The 24,690-nt window shown below is 48.6% G+C and overlaps 1 protein-coding gene across 1 annotated transcript in view; it reads left to right on the top strand.

The window, feature by feature from the left end:
- The window catches only part of CPVL (carboxypeptidase vitellogenic like), a 92,388-nt gene that overhangs the window by 15,677 nt on the left and 52,021 nt on the right, over positions 1-24,690 (top strand). The window contains exons 3-7 of the mRNA XM_074272222.1: positions 448-566; positions 7,886-8,000; positions 9,505-9,563; positions 10,678-10,757; positions 12,818-12,884. Coding sequence (XP_074128323.1) covers positions 448-566; positions 7,886-8,000; positions 9,505-9,563; positions 10,678-10,757; positions 12,818-12,884 — 440 coding nt within the window. The remainder of the gene's footprint in view (positions 1-447; positions 567-7,885; positions 8,001-9,504; positions 9,564-10,677; positions 10,758-12,817; positions 12,885-24,690) is intronic.

Raw genomic sequence — 24,690 nt, 5'->3', positions numbered from 1 at the left:
CCAAATTGGTTTTGCTGCCTCGGTTTCCCCTCCTTGGAGGTCTTTTTTTATTAAAGCTTTTTATTTTCAAAACATATGCGCAAATAATTTTTCAACATTGACCCTTGCATAGCCTTGTGTTTCAGATTTTCTTCTCCTTCCCCCACCTCCCTCCGGTATATGTTAAATGTGTGTTAAATCCAACATATGCATACATATTTATACAGTTACCTTGCTGCACAAGAAAAATCAGATCACTAAGGAAAAAATGAGAAAGAAGATGGGTTGGGTGGAGGTCTTGAGCAGACGACCATCTGTCCACCATGTTGTTGAGGAGATCCATTTTGAGGTGGGGGTTGGAGTAGGTGAAATTGGGTGACTTTATGATTGGTCCCAGTGGAGGCCACGGTCGCTCATCAGCTTCAGCCTCCCCCCTCTCCTATCTTGGGGTTCACATTTTCTTTCCAGGCAAGCAGTTAAGTTTGGTCAGCCCGTTCCCAGGAGTCAATGTGAAGAGTTACTCCGGCTACCTCACCGTCAATGAAACCTATAACAGCAACCTCTTCTTCTGGTTCTTTCCAGCTCAGGTAAGTGGAAGGCACTACAGCGGCAGAATGAGCCTTTTGGGGGGGCATGTGTCCTGGGTTTCAAGTTAGAGGATCTGAGTTCCAATCCTGGCTTTGCCACTTAGATCAAAATCACATCATCTCTCCGGGCCTTATTTTCCCAATTTACGAAATGAGAAAGTTGATCCAGAGAAGTTCTTACTTCTCTTCCAGATCCAAGGCTCTAATTTTGTGGGTCCAGGGTTTCTCTACTTATTGGAGTCAGGAAGAACTGAGTTCAAAACCATCCTCAGATACTTGCTAGCTGTGTGATCCTGGGCAAGTCACTTCAGTCTGTTTGCCTCAGTTTCCTCGTTAGTGAAATGAGCTGGAGCAGGCAATGGCAAAGCACTCCAGGTTTTTTGCCAAGAAACCCCCAGGGGTGGTACTGGCGCACCGTGGTCCAGGGGATCACAAAGTGTTGGACACAGGTGGCTGACTGAGCAACAACACGCGCTCCCTAAAAGTGCTTACGCAGGAAAAGCGGCTCTCCAGCCCCCCAGCAGGAATGGTCGGACTTTCTCTGGAGACACTTCCCAGGCTTGAAGTGGCCGAGCAGAGCGGGGGCTGAACATTCCGCCGGGCACTCATCCCCACCAGTGGTCACAAGGAATCGGCCCGGCCGGGGGCCCTGGATCTCCGGCACGCAGACGTCTGCACGCCGTTTCCTCCGTGGAATTTTTAGAAGCAGGAGGATATCAGAAAGAGGGAGGCAGGAAGAAGGCCCAGTACTCTCCCCCCCCCCCTGCAGCTTCTGGGACTGATAAAGTAAGCCAGAATATGCCCCTCCCCCAGAAAAGCACCAGCCAAATAAGCAAGTAGTTCTTTTCTCTATAAATTGGGGCAGCAAGCAGGGGAGCGAAAACTTACTCTTATTTGTAAAGCTTTATGGGTTTCTTGCTTGTTTTGTAATCTCGTTATTTCCCGGTGTATTTGCCCCGCCTCCTCACTCCTGACCCCCTCTCCCCCCTTCTCTCTATCATTCCCCGTCCAGCCTCGCTCTGTGACACACAAGATATTTCAAGCAGTTCAGAGGCAGAGTCATGGTGGAATAGTTAGCTACGTGGGGGAGGGGGAGGGGAAGAGGAACCTCGATTGAACCTGCCCCCTCCCTTCCCCGTAGGGCTGGGTGACCTTGGAAGCTTGTTTCACTGACCCAAAACTCAGCTTCCTTGTCTGCACAATGAGGGAGGTGAACAAGTGGGCGAACTTCTAGGCCGCTTCTCCTTCCCCATTTGTGATCCTGGGATGGAAGCTCACTTTTGGCTTCTGCCACCTTTCCAGAGAAAGAAGGAAGGCACGCTTCCCCCCTGTTCCCTGCCCAAGACGGTTGTTGTAATCTTACAGCGATAAGCCCCCATTAAGGGTGAAGGCAGAACTCAACTGTGTAATCTTAACAGTAAAGCTCGAATTGGTGGAGGAGGAATGACCTGAAGGGGAAAGAGGTGGGATTGTGCCTGGCTGGAGTTAGGAAGACCCGGATTCGAATCCCAGTTCTTACCGGTCGTGAGGTGCAGGGCCCATGGCTACTTATTGTTCACTGCAAGATGGAAAAGGTAATAATACTAATAATCCACCTGTCTTTCAAAGTGAAATTCAGAGAGGGTAGCTAATGCAGTTGTTGGTACATAGTGAGCGTTTAATAATTGTCTTATCATTCGCACCATTCATTCATTCACATCATTCATTCATTCATTCATTCATTCATGTGTGTGCAAACTGTCCAGTGCTCTGTAAATGGCAGCTCTTTCCTCTGCTCGCCTTCCCTGGTTAGGTCGAGGCTCCTGAAGTACCAATAAGCTTCAGCTCTGCGCCCTCTGCTGGTAGCCCAGCAAACCCCCCAGTTGAAGCAAGAAGCCACAGGTTGGTTCAGGGAACCCCCAGGCAGGCTCCCCCAGGGAGGGCCAGGAGTTTCGTCTCCCCCCTTGTCCTCTGGCAAGGTCCCCGAGGGGATCGGCCCGGCCCATTCCAACTTGGAGACAAGGCCTCAGAGCCCAGTGCTGGAAGGGACAGAAGCAAACAAAGCCCGCTGGAGGGATGGAGGAATGGCGGCCGTGGGAGCCGGAGCCCCTCCGGCTGTGACAGATGGGCTGGGTTAGAGCCCAGGCACTCTGGGGGAGGAGATAAAAGCTGGGGGGACTACTCGGGACTGTGGGGGGGTGTCCGGGGAGAAGCAGACCAGAGAGAGGGGGCAGAAATGCTGCACACAAAATAAGAACCTTATTGGGGTCTGGGAAGGGAAGGGAAGCTCTGGGTCCCTCCCATCCTTCATCCAGGGGCATTTTCTCCGTCCATTCCCCCTCTTCCGACCTGCTTCTCCTCCCTTAGCCAATTAAGCTCCACACTGTCCTTCCCTTCTGCTGTTCCCTTTGCCTCAAGATCTCAACCCCATCATCCCCTTCTCCGCCATGTCCTTCCTCCTGCAGCTTCCCCCCTCCCTCTGCCTCAGGTCTTTCCACTTCCTGTAAGGAAGTGATTTTTCTTATGGTCAGATCTGACAGTGTCACTCTCCTGCTCAATAAACTGCCGTGGCTCCCTAGTGCATTAGAAATGTCTCCCAAGGAGCCTTAAAGCCCTGCACCAGCTGGCTGCCACCCGCCATTCTAGGCTCAGCCCTTTCGCCCTTGCCAGTGTGTGATTCTTCAGCCGGACTGGACTCTGCTCGTCACCCAGAGGCCCCCATGTTCTGTCTGCAGACCCACAGGTGTCCGGAGGGCTGCCAGAGGGGATCTGAGTGAGCATGGTCCTAAGGTCACATTTCTACTTATTCTCAAGGTCTCTCATTTGTTTAAAGGGAGCGAGGCTCGATCTGGGTAAAGGTCCGGAATTGTAAAGGTCCAGGCTGCCGTCTCAACTCACTCTCCCAGCCAGACCCCCTCCAGGCTCAATGTTGCCTCTTTTATCCTCCCAGAGAATGGGCCTGGGAGAACTCCCACAGCCAATGAACTTGCTCCTTTTAAAGGTGTGAACTCTTCTAAATATGTAAACTCCTCTTCAGAAGTCCAAGGGTGTGAACTCCCCTTAAAGGCCCAGAACCAAAGGTGTGAATTCTGAGCTAGAGGATTGCCCAGACAACCTGAGTTATCACCTTGTACTCCTAACAGATCTGAGGGTGGTTCTGGACGTTCGGGGAGCTTGAAGCAGGATCCACCTAACATAGACAGGCTCCCCACTAGTGGGCCCAATGATTTCAGCCCTGGATAGAGCATCTCACTGAAAAGCAGATGGATGGACAGGGAAATGTAACCTCCCGAAGGCTGAGCTTCCCCCTGGGGCTGCTTCCTCAGAGGGCTGTGAGGGTCCTCACTGGGGGGACCCTGGGCACAGAGACCGCCGCCTAGGTGGGCCGGCTGGGGCCGCTTCAGAAAGCCGGCCTAACTTTAAAAATTCTTTTTAAATTTTCCACGGCCTGTTCGCAGTGTCACAATTCCCACTATTAGAGTTTCTCTTTTGATTGAAAAATATTGTGGCTTCAGACACTCATTAGAATCCACTGCATTTGAGAGGGTTTACGTCACTAAAACCCGAGTATCCACTTGCCAGCTCTATAAGGATGCAGTTTGGTGGCCCAGTGGATGGAGCCCGGGGCCTGGAGTCAGGAAGAACGTAAATCCACTGATTAGCTGTGTGACCCTGGACAAGTCAGTTAACCTCACGGGAGAAGGAAATGGCAGAAAACGCCACGGACAAAATGGTGCAGGGGATCACAGTTGAAGCAACTGAACAGCTAGCTAGTCCTGTGGTTCAGAGAGATGAGAGAAAGAAAAAAGATCTACACGTGCAAGAGTATTGATGGCGGTTCTTTACAGAGTAGGAAAAACTGGAAATTGAGGGGGTGTCTTCCTCATGGGGTGTGGCTTGGGGAGATTTTGAAGGGGAGTAGGATGAGGAAGGGGCTGCATTGTGAAGAGCTTTAAATGCCAAATAAGGTATTTTCTACTGGATCTTGAACATGGGAGCTATTGAAGGTGGTATAGAGCTAGACTTAGAATAATCATTTTGTGTTATCCCAGAGCAAAACTCTTCTCTCGGCATGATTCTTCTTAAGTCTGTTCTTTCCCTATTGGAATATAAACTCTGCAAGGGCAGGAAACGTCTCATTTCGGTATTTTTGTCTGCAAAGCCTAGCATATAGTGCCTGATTCACAGGAGGAGCTTAATGAATGCCTTGTAATCCAAAGAGAAGAAAAGGAAAGAAAAGAGGGAGGAAGGAGAGGAGAGGGGGAGGATGGCAGGAAGAAAGAAGGGAGAGAAAAGGAGCAAGGAAGGAAGGAAGGAAGGGGAAGGGAGATAGGGTGGAAGAAAGGAAGGGAGAGAAAGAGAAAGGGAGGAAGGAAAGAAGGAAGGAAGGAGAGGGGGAGGGAGGAAGGAAGCAAAGAAGGGAGGAAGAAAGGAAGAGAAGAGAAAAATCACTTTGGCAGCTGAGTTGAGGATGGATTGAGGATTGAGATGTGTGAGCTGTCTATTTATTGTAGGCAATACTATAAATTCTGTTAAAAAGCAAAAGACACTCCCTGGGGCCTCCATACACCGATAAAATATAATCAAAACAGGAACAAGCTGAGAATGGCTGGTCAGATGGGTCAGTTGTTACCTGGTCTAGAGGCAAGGCAAGAGGGGATGATTTTAAGGCATTTAATAGAGGGGGATGGAGCACAGGAGCCCCCTGCACTTTGTAAATGGAGCCTTGGCTTAAGTGGGAAACACAGGATGGGGAGGACTCCTCAAGGGTAAGAGGGCACATTAGGCACTAGTTTTTGTATTTTTATTTTGTTTTATTTATTTATTTTTTTTGTCCTGGACAAAGAAGTACCTACAGTGATTTCTTTTGGATTCCTTTAAAAGTAGTAAGAAAACTTATAAAACAGGATTTTAAAAAAAAATTAGTTCAAAGAAGATTGAATAAAGGAAGTGAATGCATGAATGGGAAAACTTTAAAAGCACCTACTATGTGCTAAGTGCTGTGTGTTTGGGGGGTAAGAGGGTAAAAATGACGCGGTCCTTTCCCTCGTTGACCTTACATTCTGTGGGGACGACCCTAGGTAAAGTGTTGTGGTTTGGAGAGTCTAGGGGAGGAGCAGCGCAGTATATTGTAGGTGATTAATAAATGCTTATTGGCTGACTAGTGAATAGAAGGGTAGCACTGGTCCATTGATAGCCGTCTGAAGGGTAGCTCTGGTTGTAGTATTCCCACCAAGAAATTGAGGCCCAGAATTCCTTGCTGAGCCTGGGCCTGGGGACCCATCTTGGAAGAAAAGGGTTCTAGCAAGAAGGAGAGCAGGAGCTTGGAGGCCTGAGAGTCTGGCCATCGGAAGGCTGTGGAACGTCACCCCCAGGAGGCGAGGACTCCCCCCGTTAAGCCAGGGCTCTGGTTCTTGGATGGCGGGGCCCTGGCCACAGTGGAGGCCTCTGGCAGTGTTCGCTTCTCCAGTTGGCCACCAGAGGTCAGCAGAAGAACTGGGACAGACACTCTCAGAGCCCTGCCCTGCAGACTCCCAGGCCCTCCTCAACCTCTTTGTTTCCCATTATGGCAAGAACCAGAGTTTTGTGAGAATTTCCCAAAGGCCTGTTCCTTTTCTGCTGCAATGGCCTCAGCTGGAAGCTCCTGAAAAGCTGTAAAATGGGGGGAAGAGAGCCGGCCGGCATCCAGCCATCCACGCCTCACTTCTGGAGGAGGAAACCGCGACCCAGGAAAGTTAAGGATGCCCGGAATCAGTGGCAGACTCGAGATCTGAACCCAGCACCCCGCCAGATTCTGCTCCTGCACCGACCACAACACGTCACCTTCCTTCCTTCCAGCTTCCCAGTTAGTGCAAATAACGGCAGTTTGGAAAATATCTTTAGCCTGGTTTCTGTGATTTTATAAAGCGATTTAGTCGGGCCAGCGTGGTTCCGTGGAGGGAGGTCTGAGCGTCTGGGTTCACAGCATGAATCCCTCCCTCAGCCTCAGTTTCCCCAGTAGACTGCTGAACGAGGGGACTCACAACTTAGGCCTGTGGGACATCCATTCCTGGCAGACATTTGGGGTCTGATTGCAGGCTGGCCTAAGCTTTGTGCAGAGGCTCCTTGCAGAAGGGCCTTAAATGTCTTCCCCCTTCTGTCTCTGTTAAAATTTACACAGCAGGCAAAAGGCATTTTCGCCTCTCCTCCTGGCTCAGGGAGGCTGCTCGGGGCTTTCTGGGAGTCCAGAGCCGCTGGGGCCATGAAGGCTGCCTCACCTTTCTCTCAGGGACCTGCTCCAGAGGCCCAACATTTCAAGAATGCAGCTCCCTAAAAATTGGAAATTAGGGGGTAAAGGCGCGGGGCACATGGGGCGTGCCTTGGGGGTCAGGCAGCCTGTGGAAAGGTGGCTGCTTCCACGTGACTTTGTGCCTGAGATGGCCAGCAAAGAGCCGAGGGTCAGCTTGGAGCGGGGAGTGGAGACAGGGCCTTGGAAGGGGGCGGAGGACAGACGTCCAAGTCAGCCCGCCTGCCCAGAGACAGCCTGCATTTGGGGTAAAGATGACCTGTATTCAGGTGTGCGCTCAGATGTTGTTGGCTAAGTGACCCTGGGCAAGGGGGAGCTTTGGAGCTGCCCTCATGGTTTGGAGGGGGAAACTGAGGCCCAGGGGTGTGGAACAATTCCACATGCTGGACGGGACCTCCCAGGCCCTGCTGTGCTCGTTTTACAGAGAAGGATCTGAGGCCCTGGGAGGACCAGGGACATGCAAAGGAGGCAAAGGGGTTAAGGGAGAGATAGAGGGAGGAAGGAAGGAAGAAAAAAGAAAGGAAGGAAGGAATAGAGAAAGGGAAGGAGGAAGGGAAGAAGAAAAGAAAGAAGGAATGGAGGAAGGAATCGTGACTATGCTAGATGAGTTTGTACTTCAAGGATCTGAGAACTCTTTAAAGTGGATTCTCCTCCCAATAAAGACCACAGCTCCTCTTCCTCTTGGGGGATCATCTTACAGAGAATTCCTCTCCCCGTGGCTGATGGGGATGAGCCTCTCCACGCCCAGCTAGGCTGGGGTTCAAAGTCCAGATTGGATTTCAGAGCCATAGATTGTATCGACCTAGCTGCACTCCCTCATTTTTGCAGATGGGCAGACTGAGGCTCGGGGAGCTGGAGTGACTTTGCCCATGTTCACACAGGTCATAATAATAATACTTAAAAGGTAAGTAATCCAACATATAGCAGCCTTTGATTCCAGAGCCAGTAATTTATTCACTACATCATCCAGCCGCCTCCCAGCTCTTAAAATGATGTGATTCTTGGTGGGACAAATCATGTGATTATTGGTCTTCGACTCTCCTCCATGCTACAGGAAAATCCCAGTGATGCCCCAGTGGTGCTCTGGCTCCAAGGGGGACCGGGAGGATCCTCCATGTTTGGACTCTTTGTGGAACACGGCCCTTACGTTGTGAACAAGAACCTTACAGGTGAGCGCCGTTCCTCCTCTGCCTTCCGCATCCCCAGAGGTAGCCTGGCGTGAGCACAAACCCAAGCGTCTCATGCTTGTAAGAGCTGAGTACTCGGCCATCGGCTCGCTCCATCTGGGGAATTTCTGCCTCTTAAGTTTGTTTTTGTTTGCATTTGGACAAAAGTCAGGAGGGTGATGATGTTTGCTGTAGTTGTGGAAACGCAGGAAATTCTGTGGTGGTCCAGGAGATCCATCTGGCCATGGGAGAATGAGGACTCTTGCACAACAAAAAGCAATGCATCCAGAATTAAAAGGGAAGAACAGGACTAGAAAGATGTCTTTGCTTTGAATAAATCTACCTGATAAAAAGAATCTGGCCTCTAAAATCTGTAAAGAATTGGAACAAATTCACGGGTATGAGATCGATTTCCAAAACATAAGTTGTTAAAGAACATGATCATTTAGTTCTATCTTTTTTTTTTTTTTTTAACTTAAGGGTGTTCTTCTTCCATGTAATTGGAAGAAAAATATTACTAAGGTAGTTCTCAGCATTCATCTTTTTAAGATTTTGAGCTTCAAATTTTTCTCCTTTCCCTCTCCCCTGCCCGAGAGAGCAAGCAATCTGATACACTTGCAATCATATTAAATATATTTTCACATTATTTAGATCAATCAGTTCTCAAAAAAAAAAAAAATCAGTCACGTGAAGAAAAGTGACCAAGTTCTCTAATGATCAGAAAAAAGCAAATTAAAACAACTCTGAGATTTTTGCCATATACCCATTAAGTTAGGGGCAGTGAAGAGACACAGTGTACGGAGCGGTGGGCCTGGAGTCCGAGACCTGACTTCAAATTAAGGCTCAGACACTTACTAGCTGGGTGAACGTAGGCAAGTCGCTTAACTCCATCTCAGTTTTCCTCATCTATAAAATGGGGATGGACAGCTGGGTATCATAGTGGATGGGCCTGGAGGGAGGATGATGGGATAGCGCTCTGTATGATGCCGGGTCTCCAAGCTGCAATGATGACTTAGGTAAATAATTATCACTGAGACAAAATTGAGGGGAAAATGCCCAGAAAAGACATTTAGAAAGATAGGAAAGTAACAGAATAATTTTGTCCCTACTTTGTTAAATTTAATTATCATGTTTAAAAAGTCTGGTGAATATTGGAAGTTTATGACTCTGTATATAATCTCCTTGGACACTTGTGTTTTTGACATTGTAAGGTGGATTCCCTTTCACACGATCCGGGCTCCTTCCCACATCACTCTGGCCATCTCCAGCTTCAGCGGGCAGTCAGAAGCCAGGGAGCCCTGGGGCGGGGAGGGGGGCTGGATGAGCCAGGAGGAGTGAGTCCTTCTTAAGGGCCTGAGTGTGTCTGAGCAGGGACGACCTGTGCCTCAGAGGGGGTTCAGAGTCCAGTGGGCAGCTCCTTCCGGCCTCTGTCTTCCAGCCCATCCTGGGAGTTGTGGGGCCCCGTTCACTTCTGTGATGGTCTGAGACCCTCTCATGTTTTTAACAGTTCGAGCACGAGATTTTCCTTGGACTGCGAAGTTTTCCATGTTGTACATCGACAACCCAGTGAGTAGTCAGTCCTGTTTTTATTTACTTACAAATTCTTTTATATTTATTTGAAAACATATTTATTATCTATTTGAAAATTTATGTTTCTAGGTTTTTCTCTGTGATAACTGGTCTCAGTCCTTCCTCCTTTCTGTGTTCCTGGGTCTCTCCCTGTAGAGCACCCCCAATCTGGACCTGGTCACTTTGGTTGTGACCCTTCTTGGACGCCATGAGCACCTGAGTGCCCGGTTCACGGTCGCACAGTGTGTAAGGGGTCACATCTGAGCTCATGATTTCCAGACTGCACAGTCGCCCATCTTCTTTATTTATGTCAAATGTCTGTCCACCAAATTTCAGCATCTGGGAGAAGGGGCTCACCATCTCCAATAAGTGTGTTCTTTGTTGGCTTCTCCTTAGCAATAAAACAGCACTTATTAAGTACCTACTGGGTGCCAAGACACTGTGACCAGTACTGGAAATTAAAGGCAAAAGGGAAGCAGCTCAAAACATTAAAAGAGGTGAAGAGAAAATGAATACTAGCCTAGTGTAGTGGTTGAGGGCCTGAATTTGGGGTCTGACCCCTGCCTGGTCCCAGATGAACTGGGGAGGGGGCAGTTAATCTTGTGGAGGTGCAGCTGCTGCCTAAGTGAGAGAGGTAGGGAGGTGTAGCAGTTAGTGAGAGGGCTGTGGATTCAAGGGGTCTGGGGTCACCCACTCCTCTGATGCCCACTGGCTGGAGCTGGGTGGTCACAGGGCCAAAATAATGCTTTCCTCTCATACTTTGTATCTTGAGTATTAAATGATATAAGAAGGTACAATCCAGGAATGCCATAAACATTTACTCTTTTCCTTCTTTTCTTGCTCTTCTTTTGCTCCTCTTCCTCTCCTCCTCTTCTTTCTTCTTCTTCCCTTTTTCCTCCTCTTTCTTCTCTCTTCCATCCTTCTCTTCTTTTTTCCCTTCCTTCCCTCCTCTTCCTTCTTCTTCCCCTTTCCTCCTCTTCCTGCTCTTCTTCTTCCATCCACCTCCTTTTTTCCTCCTCCTCCTCCCCCCTTCCTTAAACTCGTTCTCAAAGTCTTTGAAGCTTTTTAAGATGCTGTTCTCAGACTGGATGCTCCCTTCTTTCCCCTGCAGACCGGCACGGGCTTCAGCTTTACCGCTGATGCCAGGGGATATGCAGCCAACGAAGATGACGTAGCAAGAGACCTACACAGGTAATCCCCTTCGCGCCCAGCGCTCCCTTTCCCCTCCCCTTTCTCAGGCTCTTCTCAGTTCAGTGCATTTATTAAGCACCTACTGCGTGCCTGGCCCTCCGCGTGGTGGAAACAGTCCTTGCCCTCAAGGCCTTTCCATTCTTCTGGGGGGTCGGGAACAGTCTCTCCCCCCAAACATGGAACCCAGAGCACATATATGTGTGCACGTGTGGACAGATACATATAGATATGTACACATGTACTATAAGTTGTGCATTTATATGTCTGCGTGCCCAAATATACAGTATGTGTGTGGGCTCATGTAGTACAAGATTTAATCCAAAGGGCAGTTTACCAATAGATCAGTCAGTAAAGGCACCTACTATGTGCCAGGGTAGGTGGGACACAAAGGCCTTGCCTTCTCAAGGAGAGGGGTCCTGCACACATGTGAGTGTGCACGTGACATGGTCAATGCAGAGTAACCTCAGGGGGCCTCTGAGGTGGGGGTCACAATCCCCCCCTGCTGCTGAGGAGTGCTGGAGTCTGGGGGAGCTCCAGAGGAGCCAGAGGGGGACCACATCCCTACATGTGGGGGTGCTGGAGTCTTGGGGAGCTCCCAGAGGGGCCGGGGCTTGCCAGGCCCCACTCAGAAGAGGAAGAAGGGACGAGGCAGGAGAGAGATGAGCTTGTGATGGACGGGCTCGGCGCGGGGGCTGCTCACCGGGGACCCGGCTTATGGGTCGCCCCAGTCCCCGTGACACTCTCCCCTAGGCCGAGGGTGGCCGCGGACGCCGCAGCAGCCCCTGGAGATGCTCTGGCTAGATGAGGAAGGCTGACAGTCTGGCACAAAGAATTCAGAGAATCTGTCCGCGCTTCCCTTTCCCTGTATTTTTCTTTTCATCATATTACAGTTTGTTCTGGGGGGAAAAAAGAGTCCTATGATTGATGAACACTCTGGTGATAGAGTAACAGGAGGAAATGAAATCTTAAACCTTTGCTCAGAGCTTGGGGGGACGTCTCCCGAGGAACCGTGGGGAGCGCGGCGGAACGGGTCAAATCTCTTTCAAGGCCTTCGGCCAGATGCCCCTGGAGGGATGGAGGCAGGAGCCTGGAACCCCGAGGTGTCTGTGACCTTGGCCAAGGCCCCTCCCACGGCCAGACGGGAGCCGGGAGCCTCTGAGAGACTTTGGGGTTCAAATCCTGCCTCTGAGATTTGCTGGCTCTGTCACCAGGGGCAAGTCACTTACCCTTGCTGAAACTCGGTTTCCCTATCTGTAAAATGAGACTATGTGCAATACCTCACCTCACAGCGCTGGCGGAGGCTCACACGAGGCAACCCAGGGAAAGAGCTTCCCAAACAGAACTCTCAGAGACCCTCCATGGGGGGGGGGGGGGGGGCGATTTTTATCAGTTTATCAGTTCAGTGGCTCAATACCTTGTTCTGTACACTGATTCACTCAGCCGATGTGACCTTTGTCTAAGTCCTTGCCCTGTATGGAAATACAACTGTACTGCTGCTCACACGTCCTCCCGTGTGGATTAATATGTTCAATCACATCAATGGCCTTCTTGATATTGACGATCTGCTCATCCCTCTCTCGTGAAACTAGCCCGCCAGTAAGGATTTACTGAACCACCCTGCTCCTCTCAGGCCTTCGCCTGTAGCTCTCTTCCTATTTACTCCATTCCCCGAGCTTGTACGATCGCTGCAGCACGGACTCCGTCGCACTGGACACGTGGGGCTTCGGAGCGGCATTTAGCCGGGTGTCTCACACCTGGCTTGTTCTGACCGAGGCGGCTCAAAGTTCTGCCTGCTGCTCTCACAAGTCCCCAGGCAGTTTGAATGGACTTCCCTCGAGAAATTATCATGAATTCATTTTGTGTGTGTTTTGTGGATCCTTGTGCAAGCATCTTGTCCCCTCAGAGAAGCTCAGTTCCTTGAGGGCAGGGACTGACTTAATTTTTTTTCAGGTTCTGTTGCTCAGAATACTTGCTAAATGCTTGTGGATTATTGATATTTATCTGCTTGGGGTTTAATTTTATCCTGGCCCTGGTTTATGTGGATTTGTTTTTTCTTGCAGTGCACTCACTCAGTTTTTCCAGCTGTTTCCAGAATACAGGAAGAATGATTTCTACGCCACTGGGGAGGTGAGTGAAAGTCCTGCTTTCTCATGAGAATTTGCAGTCATTTCTCCTGCATCCCAGAATCCACCCCGGATCTGCCACTAGCTGCTCCCCTCCCACCTCCTGCTTCTTTCCAGGCCATCTCCACTTTCCCTTTTTTCCTCTTTTCTTAGAATCTTCAGTTTCTCCACTCCTGCACCACTTTCCTAGGAGAGGCCTTTCTTGACACCCTTTTTGTAAGAAGCAAAAGTGATAGTTTGTAAACTGTTTGGAACAGTGGCACCTAGGCACTTAATAAATATGCCTAATAGGTGCCTAATAAATGTGCTTGGTGGGTAGGTGCCTAATAAATGTACTTGCTAGATAGGCACCTAATAAACGTGCCTGGTGGATAAGTGCCAAATTAATATGCCTGCTAAATAGGTACCTAATAAATGCACCTGCTAGATAGGAGCCTAATAAATGTGCCTGCTAGATAGGCATCTAATAAATGTACCTGTTAGATAGGTGCCTAATAAATGTGCCTGCTAGATAGGCAGCCTAATAGATGTGCCTGCTAGATAGGCGCCTAATAAATGTGCCTGGTGGATAGGTTCCCTAATAAATGTGCTTGCTAGATAGGCGCCTAATAAATGTGTCTGGTGGATAGGTGCTTAATAAATGTGCCTGCTAGATAGGTGCCTAATAAATGTGCCTGCTAGATAGGTGTCTAATAAATGTTCCTGGTGGATAGGTGCTTAATAAATGTGCCTGCTAAATAGGCGCCTAATAAATGTGCCTAATAAATATGTATAGAAGGATTTCACATGTTTAACCTATATTGGGGAGGAGGTGGGGGAAGGGAGGGGGAAGATGGGAAAACATGGTTTTGCAAGGGTGAATATTGAAAATTATCTTTGCATGTGCTTTGAAAATAAAAAAATTACTATTATAAATAAATGCGCCTGTTAGATAAGCATCTACTACATGCTTGTTCCCTTCCTATGACAGTGAGCATTTATTCAGGGCTTTAATGTTTGCCAAATACTTTACAAATGTTATTTCATTTGATCCTGAGGACAACTGTGGGAGGCAGGTACTATTATTGTCCCCATTTTACAGATGAGGAAAACTTGCCCAAGATCATGCTGCTCCTAAGTATCTAAGGCAGAATTTGAGCCCGGGTCTTTCTGCCTCCCAGCACAGCTGTACCCTCTAGTTCCCTACCAAACTCCACAATCCCTAGTGGCTGGAACTGAAGGAGGCAGTGGTGTGGGCAGCTGACGCCGGACTCTTGTGCACTGGCTTAGACAGGAGTTGGGGGCTGTGCACGTTTGGCTGTTTCATGCTCGTGTAATGTCCAGTTTCCATGGCTGTGAGAGAAAAAAGCCAGGTTTTAGAATTACACCGCGCATCCTTCCGTCTAAGGTAAGGGCTGGGGGCGCCAGCTCACCCAGGCCCTGGTCATTCGTGGCGGGGTCCACGGAGCGTAACTGGGCACCTTCTCCTCCAGGGTCTGTGCACCCAACCCAGGCCTCCTTTAGGGAAGATTCCCTTCCTTGCAGATCACATGGACACGTTGTGAAAGAGACTGACTGCCAAGTCCTGGACAGAGATTTTGGCTTGTCTCTTCTGTCTGCCTGGCGGGTTTGTGCGTGCAATTCCCTCCTGTGTGTGGGAAAGAATCTTTCAAAATTTTTTTTATTTTTGCATTTTCCACTGCCAAGATTTGTTCTCACAAAGAACCCCATACCTTCAAAATGATTTAGTAAGATGAGGTCACCTTCGGGAGGATGGGGGGAAATGGCTGTTTTCTCCTTTCTATAGCACCATTGTCTTCGTGAGGAAAAAAAGTGTCAGCTATTTAAATTAGGTAGATTTTTAAATTTTTATTTAAAATTAAAAAATTAATTAAACATTTTAAAACTATAAATTTTAAAAATAAAATTTAAAATTTTAATTATTTTTCAATTAATAAAACAATTGACTAGTGTTAAATTTCTAATTTTCTCCATGAAAAAAGAGAAAATAAAACCTCTGTAACAAATGATCAACATTAAGCATGGCTGGGTCCATAAATCGTCCTTTTCCATACCTTGAGTCGGTCCCCTCTCTGTCTTCTTTGTCAGTGCGGTGGAATCGTCGTTGCTCAGTGCACTGATCGAGTCTTCCAAAGTTGTGTATCCCTACAACAGTTGCACTTGTATACATTTTTCTCCGGATTCTCTCCAATTCCCACTGCGTCTGTTCATATAAATCTTCCATCTTGCTGAAATCTTCTCTTTGGTCATCTGTTCTAGCATAATAGTTTCCATTATATCCACGTAGCTTGTTTGTCCTGGACACCTGCTGAGTTCTGAGGAAGAGGCTTCTGTCCCAGAAGACGTGGGGCCTTCAGTCCCCTTTTCTTTGAGACCAAACTGGAGAATGAGGTTAGGGAAGAAAGTGCTCCCGTCCGCCTCGGGAACCCCTCTTCTTAAGGACTCCTCCCTTCCTTGCAGTGGAGGCGATGAGCATAACCCATGGGACGGCTGTGAGTCCTCCACGTCAGACAGAGGCCTGGGGGAGCCAACACTGGGGCACGCTGAGCCTCACTGGCCTGTCGCTTTTAGGGCGGCCTTTGTTCACCCCAGATGTGGAGGCCAGCCCACTAGTGGTGAGCAGCTGTTGAGGTCCCTGGCTAGATCCTGGTAGAAGCAATGGGAGCATCAGTTCAGTCCTGCTTGGGAGACAGTGGAGAGTAGTGGGAAAAACACTCAGGATGCACGGATCATTCTGGTCCCTAGTAAGGACGGTGTGCGTCTTAGGGAACCAAACCCCAGGTTTTGTAGGAAGAGAAAGCCCGGTCCCATCACCCGCTGACAGAGAGCCCTTGCAGGATGGTGGTAAAAACGCTCTGGGCAAGTCTTGTGGCTCTGTTTTTATTTCTAAAATGAGCGGGTTCACGTAGAGTGGAGGCATCAAACTCAGATAAAATGGCTGCATTCTGACTTAGAAAACCACAAGTTCCCATCTTCTAGGCCGGAGTGTGTTTTTGCTGACTTTTGCTGAATGTTTCAGTCTGGTTCAGACTGCCTCCCTTCTGCGGGCAGCTCGAGGCCGACACCTGTGGTGTGGACACATTTAGGGTCCCCTCCAGCTCCGACTGGAAGGCCTCCATGATGGTCCATCTTGCCGGTGCTTGTTTTGTCGAACTGGCTCGGTATGAGAGTGAGTTCTGGGGAGGGTTGGACTGGGAGGTCCCCAGAAACACGAAGGGCTCCCGGTTAATGCTGTGGACACTACCTGGCTAGTGAGGGACTTGTTGGGGAAGGTGAAGGAACTCTCCCTTCCTGAGTCTGGGCATCTCTGAGCAGGCCTGGAGCCCTGAGATTTTTCTTTGTGACGAAGGGCCCACAGTAACTGGGAGAGAAGCAGAAAGTTTACCTGGAGAGCTTTTTAGGAAAAGGAAAAATAAACGGCGAGAGGAGGCAGAGCATGCTCGACCTCCCGTTCCTGCGGGGCCGGCGGAGATGCTCAGAGCCAGAATTTATTAGCGTCTGCTTTCAAGCTGTTCGGAGGAGAATGAGTAAACATCTTTGTCTCCTTTCCATCTCCCCTCCCTCCTGCCCCAAATACCAACTGGAATTAATTTTCTCTAAAGCGAGACAAATGTGTCTGGTAAATCACCCCTCCTCCAGGCATGAAAAATCAACTTCAAAAAGGGGAACAAGCTGCATTTAATTCCCATAATTAACTTTCTTTAAAAGTGTGAGCCCCTCTGAGCCAGGCACCGGGCTGGCTCTTTGAGCTCGTGGGGCAGAAAGCACCAGCTGGGGGAGGGTCTTGGCACGGAGGTGACCCTGGCCTGGCCCCGGCAGCGGGGAGGGGCCCCCAGTATCCCTGATCCTGGGCTTTGGGAGCAGTCGGGTGTGGGACAGATCCCTGAGTCATGGCGAGGGATCCCACTCATCTTGGTGGGATTTGTGGTTAAATCTGGGTGGGTGCTCCCGGTCACACAAGGCGACAAATATGCTCCACAAGCGATTCTGCGAACGAAGTACAATTGTGGACCATAACAGGCAAGACTTCTCACTAATTTCAGACAGTGATTTTAATTGGGAACTCTGCATTTTAATGACCTTGTGCATAACATTAATTGTAATGACATTAATAAGAACAATTATCATTCATAGGATGCTTCAAGTTTGCTTTGCTTAGTTATCTCATTTGATCTCTTAGCAGCTAATATTGAGCAGCTCCTCGAGCTGGGGGATTTTCTTTTCTTTTTCTTTTCCCAAGAATTTAGCCCAATACTGGAACACAGCAGGTGCTTAATAAAGGCGTTGCTGACTCGCCATATTCTGTCCTCTGCTCTCTGGCAGTCACCACATTAAAAGGATCTGACAGATGAATACCCGTTAGGGTGATTGATACTCAGCATGGGGTAACGGTGGATGGCTGATCTCAGGGGCCAGGAGCCGCGGTCCAGACCTGCCTCTGAAACATTCTGATTGGCCAGTCCCCCCATCTCTCCTGGGGAGGCCGCCTGACCTTCATTAACTTCACCGAGTCCTCACAAGGGGATGATATGGTCTCGGTGTCCTCCAGGTTGGTGACCTTCCCCCCAGTCCTGCAGGAGTTGCAGCTGATGTACAACAGGGCTGGCCACACACTCCCAGGACTGATTAAATCGGAGCTTTGGTTCCCCATCCTCCCTCCCCAAAAGTCATTGATAACTTTGTCATTGATCCCTGTGTAATCCCTTCAGCTCTCCAAGCCTCAGTTTCCTCATCTGTTAAAATGGAGTCAGTAACACTTGCCTCCTTCATTGGGCTGAGTATTTTGTAAACTTCAGGTACAGGATAAATGCTGCTTGTAATGGCTTCTCCCTCTTGGGCCATGTCCCGTTGGTACCAGCAGAACTTCAGGCAAGTGACGAGCAAGAAGGGCAGATTTTGGGGCCAGAAGCTGCGTTCTGTAAATGTGTTGTAAACTTAAGCAAGGCGCTCAGTCCTGGACCCCCTGTGCAACCTCAGGGACTTTGCAGTTAGGTGAAGCTTCAGCCTTGAGGTGGTTTGCTGGCAGTCTCTGAATATAATCCCACCCGACTCTGGGCGTGTCTGATCTGTGCAGAGATGCTTATTTTTCCGCTTTCTCTGCCATTTCGCTGCCTTTCCCTTCTTGGATGTGGCCCGCAGTACTCTTTGTGCCCCATTGGGGGTTCTCTAGGTAAAGATACTGGCATGGTTGGCCATTTCCTTCTCCAGCTCATTTTACAGATGAGGAAACTGAGGCAAGGAGGATCTAGGAAGTGTCAGAGGAAGACATGTCCTTCTAAGCCCAGTGCTCTGTGCCCTGTGGCACTGCCCATTGCCTTTCAATTATTTCTTGAACTGAATAGACTGGGTGAACCCTCCTTTCCTGCAGATGAGGAAGGTTAGACTTCTTGCCCAAAGTCTCTAGCAGGGCAAGAGCTGGAACATAGACCTGGGACTTGCACCCATTATTCCTGGCATTATAGACTCAAAGGCAGATGGAAACTTGAAGGCCAGGTGCTGCCATCTTGCCCCTCAGTCAGCAAGCATTTATTAAGTGCTTACTGTGTGCCGGGCACTAGGCACCAGGAGCTGGGGATACAAAGCAAAGCCCACAAGCTGCAGACAACTTAAATGCAGGGACAAGGTGTGTGTGTGGGGAGAATGGCCCCGGCAGTGGCTCATTTTACAGCTGAGGGCAGAGTAGAAGCGACTGGCCCTGAGGTCCGCCACCTGGGAAGCCCCAAAGGCAGGGCAAAACCTGCTTCTTTGGAGCTCTTTGCTGCTCGGCAATGCTCCCAGCAGAATAAATCTCATTTCTCCAAGAAATGCCCTTGCAGCCGGCACTCGGATCTCTGGAGCTCATTTTCCTCAGACAAATCCCAGCTTCTCTTTAAAAAATGAACTCCCTGGGGATTTTTGCTCTTGGGGCTGGGCAAGAGTCTTCATCATAATGATGGAGAGAGGGAAAGCAAACGGAAGTTCAAGGAAAGGCTCGAATCCCTCACAGTGCAGTTCCTTCTCAAGGCTGAACTTCTGCTGAGTTTTATTAGATGCATTTCAGGGCGGTTTGACTTTGGAACTTGGGACAAATTGCTCTTTTCTATTATGTCCGGCGGCCCTTGCCAAGTTTTCTTTAAGCGTAGAAAATGGATGTTGATTTTTGAGAAGGAATATAATGAAAATGGAGCTCTAGGTCACAGCCCACAGATGTCATGGGGACTCCTGGAAGGGGCCAGGCTGGGAGGGCCTTAGGGTTGTCACCGAAGAGCTGGAGGCAGGGAGGTCAGCAGTCATCCAGACCTCCCCAGACTGGAGAGAGAATCAGTCAGGTCGTTCGTGAAGTACCTACTATGGGCCAGGTGTAGGGCTAAGAGATGGGAATGCAACTACAAGTAGGAGGAGAGACAGCTCCTGCCCTCGAGGAGCGTATCTTCTAATGGAGAAGAATAGAGCAGACAGGGGGAGAATGGGAGAAACCCCCGGTAGGGGAATAATGAAGAAAGAATGTCTCCAAGGTGTGACCCTGGGGGCTCTCCTTGGAGACTACTAGTTGGGGGGATCTGTCACCTCTTGCATCAGCCCATGCTGATTTGTCAAGGCATGTCCCCACCATTAAAATATGAACTCACTATTTAAAAATAAATAATTAACAAATTAATTAAATAAATAAAAACTAGTTTTTATGGATGTCAAACTATATAGTGAGAAGTTCATACTTTAATGGCGGAGACAGGCCTTGACAATGGAGTGTCTGTGAGGAGTGAGAGAGGAAGGAGTCAAATAGGTCCCGCAGGTTTTGAGCCTGGGATTGGCAGGGTTTGGGGGATGTGGCAGAGGGAGGAGAGAACCCTGTGGGACCTGGAGGGGATCTGGCAAAGGAGACAGAGGAGGAGCGGTCAGAGAGGGGGAGGAGACGCAGGAGAGACCCCATCGTGTCCAGGGTGGCAGAGATCAAAAGGAATACGGACAGAAAAGGCCATTGGAGCTGACAGCTAAGAGGCCACCTTGGTTGGCTCCATTTTGGGTGAGGGATGAACTTGGGGGCAGCTTGTAATGGGCTCAGAAGGAAGGAGAGGAAAGGAAGTGGAAGCCCCTGCCCTGCCCTGCCCTGCCCTTCTTCCTGGGGTTGCTCTTTGCACCTAGAACACGTTCCTGAAAGGGCCCAGAACTTTGGGACTGACCAGGACAGAGGAGCGATGTTCTCACCGCCCTGATCCAGAATGTCCCTGTGCAGCCTACGGCACCAGGAGGGAGTTCTCCCCCATCCAGAGCTGCTTCCCGGGTGGGAACCCCTGGGTTCCAGGCCTGCGGCTGATCCATGCTGGCCCAGGGATCCGGGGGGATCACTTCCCCGCCCTGCACCTGGTCAGTTCTCTAGGAGTCACAGCGCAAATGCTGACCTGCAAGGTCTCTAGAATTCCACACATTTCATTCATACTGGATTTGCAGAACTCAAGGACCCCGCAGCCTTTTCAGCTAAACTCCAGTTACACCTCTTTAATCTTACATTTAAGGAGAAAGATCAGCTTCATCCAAATGAAATCAGTCAAATTTAACCAGCGTTTGCGAAGGACTTTTCTCTGTACAAAGTGGCAGAAAATTAGACCCTTCCTACCTACATGGCTCTGGGCAAACCACTAAACTGCTGTTTGCCTCAGTTTCCTCATCTGTAAAATGGAATCGTAATAGCACCTGCCTCCCAGTGTTGTGATGAATATCAGATGAGTTAATAATTGTAAAGTCCTTAACACAGTTCCTGGCACATAGCAAATGTTACATAAATGTTAATGGTTATCATTATTATTTTTATGAAATATTTATTGACTGACTCTTCTAGACTTTCAGAGAGGGGCAGTATGAATAAGCAGTAGATTTTCTTTTTTTAAAATTAATTTTATAATTATAAAAATTTTTGACAGTACATATGCATTAGTAATTTTTTAATAACATTATCCCTTGTATTCATTTTTCCAAATTATCCCCTCCCTCCCCTAGATGACAGGCAATCCCATACATTTTACATGTGTTACAGTATAACCTAGATACAATATATGTGTGTAAATCCAATTTTCTTGTTGCACATTGAGTATTAGCTTCCGAAGGTATAAGTAACCTGGGTAGATAGACAGTAGTGCTAACAATTTACATTCCCTTCCCAGTGTTCCTTCTCTGGGTGTAGTTGTTTCTGTCCATCATTGATCAACTGGAAGTGAGTTGGATCTTCTTTATGTTGAAGATTTCCACTTCCATCAGAATACATCCTCATACAGTATCGTTGTTGAAGTGTACAGTGATCTTCTGGTTCTGCTCATTTCACTCAGCATCAGTTGATTTAAGTCTCTCCAGGCCTCTCTGTATTCATCCTGCTGGTCATTTCTTATAGAGCAATAATATTCCATAACCTTCATATACCATAATTTGCCCAACCATTCTCCAACTGATGGACATCCATTCATCTTCCAGCTTCTAGCCACTACAAAAAGGGCTGCCACAAACATTCTGGCGCATACAGGTCCCTTTCTCTTCTTTTGTATTTCTTTGGGATATAAGCCCAATAGTAGCAGTAGATTTTCTTAAAACTTTTCCTGTCTGAGCAAAGTGCTTGGAGCAAGATTTCGATGTGAGGGAAGAGCTGTTGAGTTTAAAACATTAAAAGATCCAGTTTCTTGTTCCTAACCCCCCCCTTCAGTTGTTCCAAGGGACCAATGATCTAATTACTTGAGTGTGTCCCTGGTCCATTGGTGAAGGTTGTGACTCACTGGTACCTTATCCTATGTGGCTCATGTCTGTAATGTCCTACAGCTCTTCCCTGGAGGACCTGCCCCATTAAGAGGCATTCCAGGCGGCCTTTTTCCATTCCCTGGGTCCAGCTTGTAGCCGTCCTTTTTGGCTCCATGACCAGGCTGCCCCATTTTTTGATCACGTATCTGCACAACTGATGCCTCTCGTATGCAAATCACCATTAACCCCTGACACCTATCCCACAACTCCTTTCTCTGGCATTGTTTGGAGTCTGATTTATAGCTACATGGGAATGCATTGCTTAAAAAACCAGTGCTATCTTTTGTTTTTACATCACCTTCACTTCCTAAACCGCCCCCCTTCTGTAGCTGTCCCTTATAACAGAATAAACTAGAGGGTCCAAATGTCAGCTGAGTCAGACACACCGCTACCCACATCTTCAGAGAGGCCAGATTTGGTCAGTAGAAACATCACATTTGCTTTTATCTGTGTTATTTCCATTTACACTTTTTTTTTGCTGAGACAATTAGGGTTAAGTAGCTTGCCCAGGGTCACACAGTTAGGAAGGTTAGGTCCGTTTACATTTTTGTAGTCACAGGGTGTGCATATTGTATTCCCCTTTCTTCTCCCTCATTCTGATTCTCCATAGCCGTAGTTTCTTGTGAGTCCCTGTCAGCCAGAAGATGTCTGGGTGAGTCTGGAAGCAGCCTGGCAGTGTATCCTAAGGGTGACTGGGGCCTTCATGCTGAGAAGTGAGATTAGTGGCCACTTTGGGGCAGAACCACAAACCAGGCTCTGCTTCCCCTGATTCCATGCTGGGCCCATCCGGCACAGTACCAAGGATACTGGAAGTGCAGGTGATGGGGCATCTCTCCTCCCTCTGCCAGGGAAAGCTTCCCAGACAAACACAAGAAGAAATCACCAGAAAAATCTCCATGTAGGGGAGAGCGCTCAGTCCCAGCCAGCTGAGCAGTGAGAAAGTTGGCCGGGGAACAAGATGCTTTTTTCCATATGCTGAGTCCTGTTGGTCTCCTTTTGTTCTTTCCCTGTGCAAAAGAAATAGGAGACTTTTAGGTGAGGGAAAGCCCCCCTTCCCCCCTCCTTTCTTTCCCCAAATTGCTGCAGTGTGGTCTTCAGATTACATGACACATGGTCTAGAAATGTCTGGGAGGTGGCGGCGTTGACCACATCGCCGAAGATCCAGCTTTTCTCATCCATTAATTTTGGGGACCGGCCCCACTGGAATATCACACCCCTGCCCTCCTGGGAGGGCATCTCCCAGCACTCGGCGAAGTTAACGGCCCCCATCCTCTCCCTGTGGCACCTCAGGCTGGTCACGTCAGTGTGGGCTTGCCCCTTAAATCCTGCCGAGGTTTCTCATCAATTTTAGGGACCCCTGCCTTCCCTCTGTGTTGTTTGGGAAAGTAGATGATAAATCCGGGTCAGCTCATTTGCCCTCCTCCCTCCTCAGCTCTCGGGGTGACTCCATCAAAGGTTATGGCTCAGCAGGCTGCCCAGAGCTTAGTCTGAGCTTAGTCCATCAGGGCTTTCTCAGCTTAGCTCCTCCTGGGAAATGGGGTGGGATGGGAGGAAGCAAGAGAGATGCTGATTGAAGGAGGGCGACGCTGGTGAACTTTTCCCAGTTCCTTCAACTCCATTTCAGCAAAAATTCACAACAGTAACCGGATGGGCAAAACAACGGGCCACGTCCCTTGTGCTCAGGCCAGCCCATCGGCCCTGAGCATCGTATCGGGCCTTCGTCCCCGCTCTGAGGGAGCGTCGCCCTTTTGCATCAGGCTGGGTCGTGAGAGGCTGCGGACCACTGATGCCGGACCGCAGCCTTCTAGGTATCTCCACCATCCGGGGAAGTGTTCCCGGGCACGAACCCCCTTACCTTATGAAATCTAATGAGAAAGGATGAGAATGCAGGAGGAGGGTAATCGTATCCATTTCTCCATTATTTTTTCCTTCTAAACCTCCCTAAGAAATGGAGCCGACGCAGAGTAAGTGCTAACACATGTGAAATTCCTGTAAGAGGAGACTGCTTCCATTAGAGCCTTATTCTTCGACACTGGGTTTTTTCCTTTCTTCTTTTTTTTTCTGGAGGGGGTGGATTGAATCTTGACTGCAGACATGAAACCAGCTCTTCTCAAACGGCACCAGTGGCAGGGGGCTAATAAGCTTGACGTGGATTTTGTTGAAACATGTAAGACAGGAAAGTCAGACAGTGCCCATAATTACAAGTTCCTTTAAGTCCATTTTCATTGTGCTTTTTTCACATCTGGATAATTAACAGGGCATTACATCCTCCCAAGAATATTTTTACAAGTCCAATATGCTGTTAACATGATTCCCATTACTATTAGGCCATTCCAGACATCATATAGTGAGTATCTCACAATGATAGCAAAACAAGATGAAACTCACCCCTTTGTGATATAAAGCTTGGAAGGAGAGCGGCAGCAACAAACACGGGCCGACGAAAGCCCTGGCCTCTGGGATTCTGTTCCTAATGCTTGGCTTGGCTTCTGTAATGTGAAGCTGTGGTATTTCTTGTCACTGTTGGGATCAGTAAGGTCCTTCAATATGAACAAACTGAACTATCTCAGTAAACTTGAGATTAAAAACAACTTCTCTTTGCTTCTACTCCTTCTTCCTTCTTTTCCTTCTTCTCCTTTTTTCCTTCTCCTCTTCTTCCTCCTCCTTTTTTTCCTTCTCTTCCTCTTCCTCCTTTTTTCCTTTCTCCTTTTTTCCTTCTTTTCCTCCTCTTCCTTTTCTTTTTTCCTTTCCATGTCCCTACATCTAGAATGTCCACTAGATTTGAATTCTGCACCTATATCCCAATCCTACCTCTAACATTTGTCTTAGCTTGAGGGCCTTGGACCGGATGCCAACTTACAGCTCCCGTGATTGTTGATCTGGTTTCTGGTCAGTCACACTTCTCAACAGGTCCTCGACAGGGGCTTTGATGCTGTTGCCGGCACTTAGGAACCCCAAAGCCCATCAGATGGTCGATGTTAAGTTACCGAGTTCATGGTTTTCCTCGGACAGCTGCCAGCCATATTGTTGGAGCTCCCATAATTCATTAA

The sequence above is a fragment of the Sminthopsis crassicaudata genome, chromosome 5 (genome assembly GCF_048593235.1).
Source record: "Sminthopsis crassicaudata isolate SCR6 chromosome 5, ASM4859323v1, whole genome shotgun sequence".
Lineage (NCBI taxonomy): Eukaryota > Metazoa > Chordata > Mammalia > Dasyuromorphia > Dasyuridae > Sminthopsis > Sminthopsis crassicaudata.
This window is presented reverse-complemented; position numbering and strand designations above follow the sequence as displayed.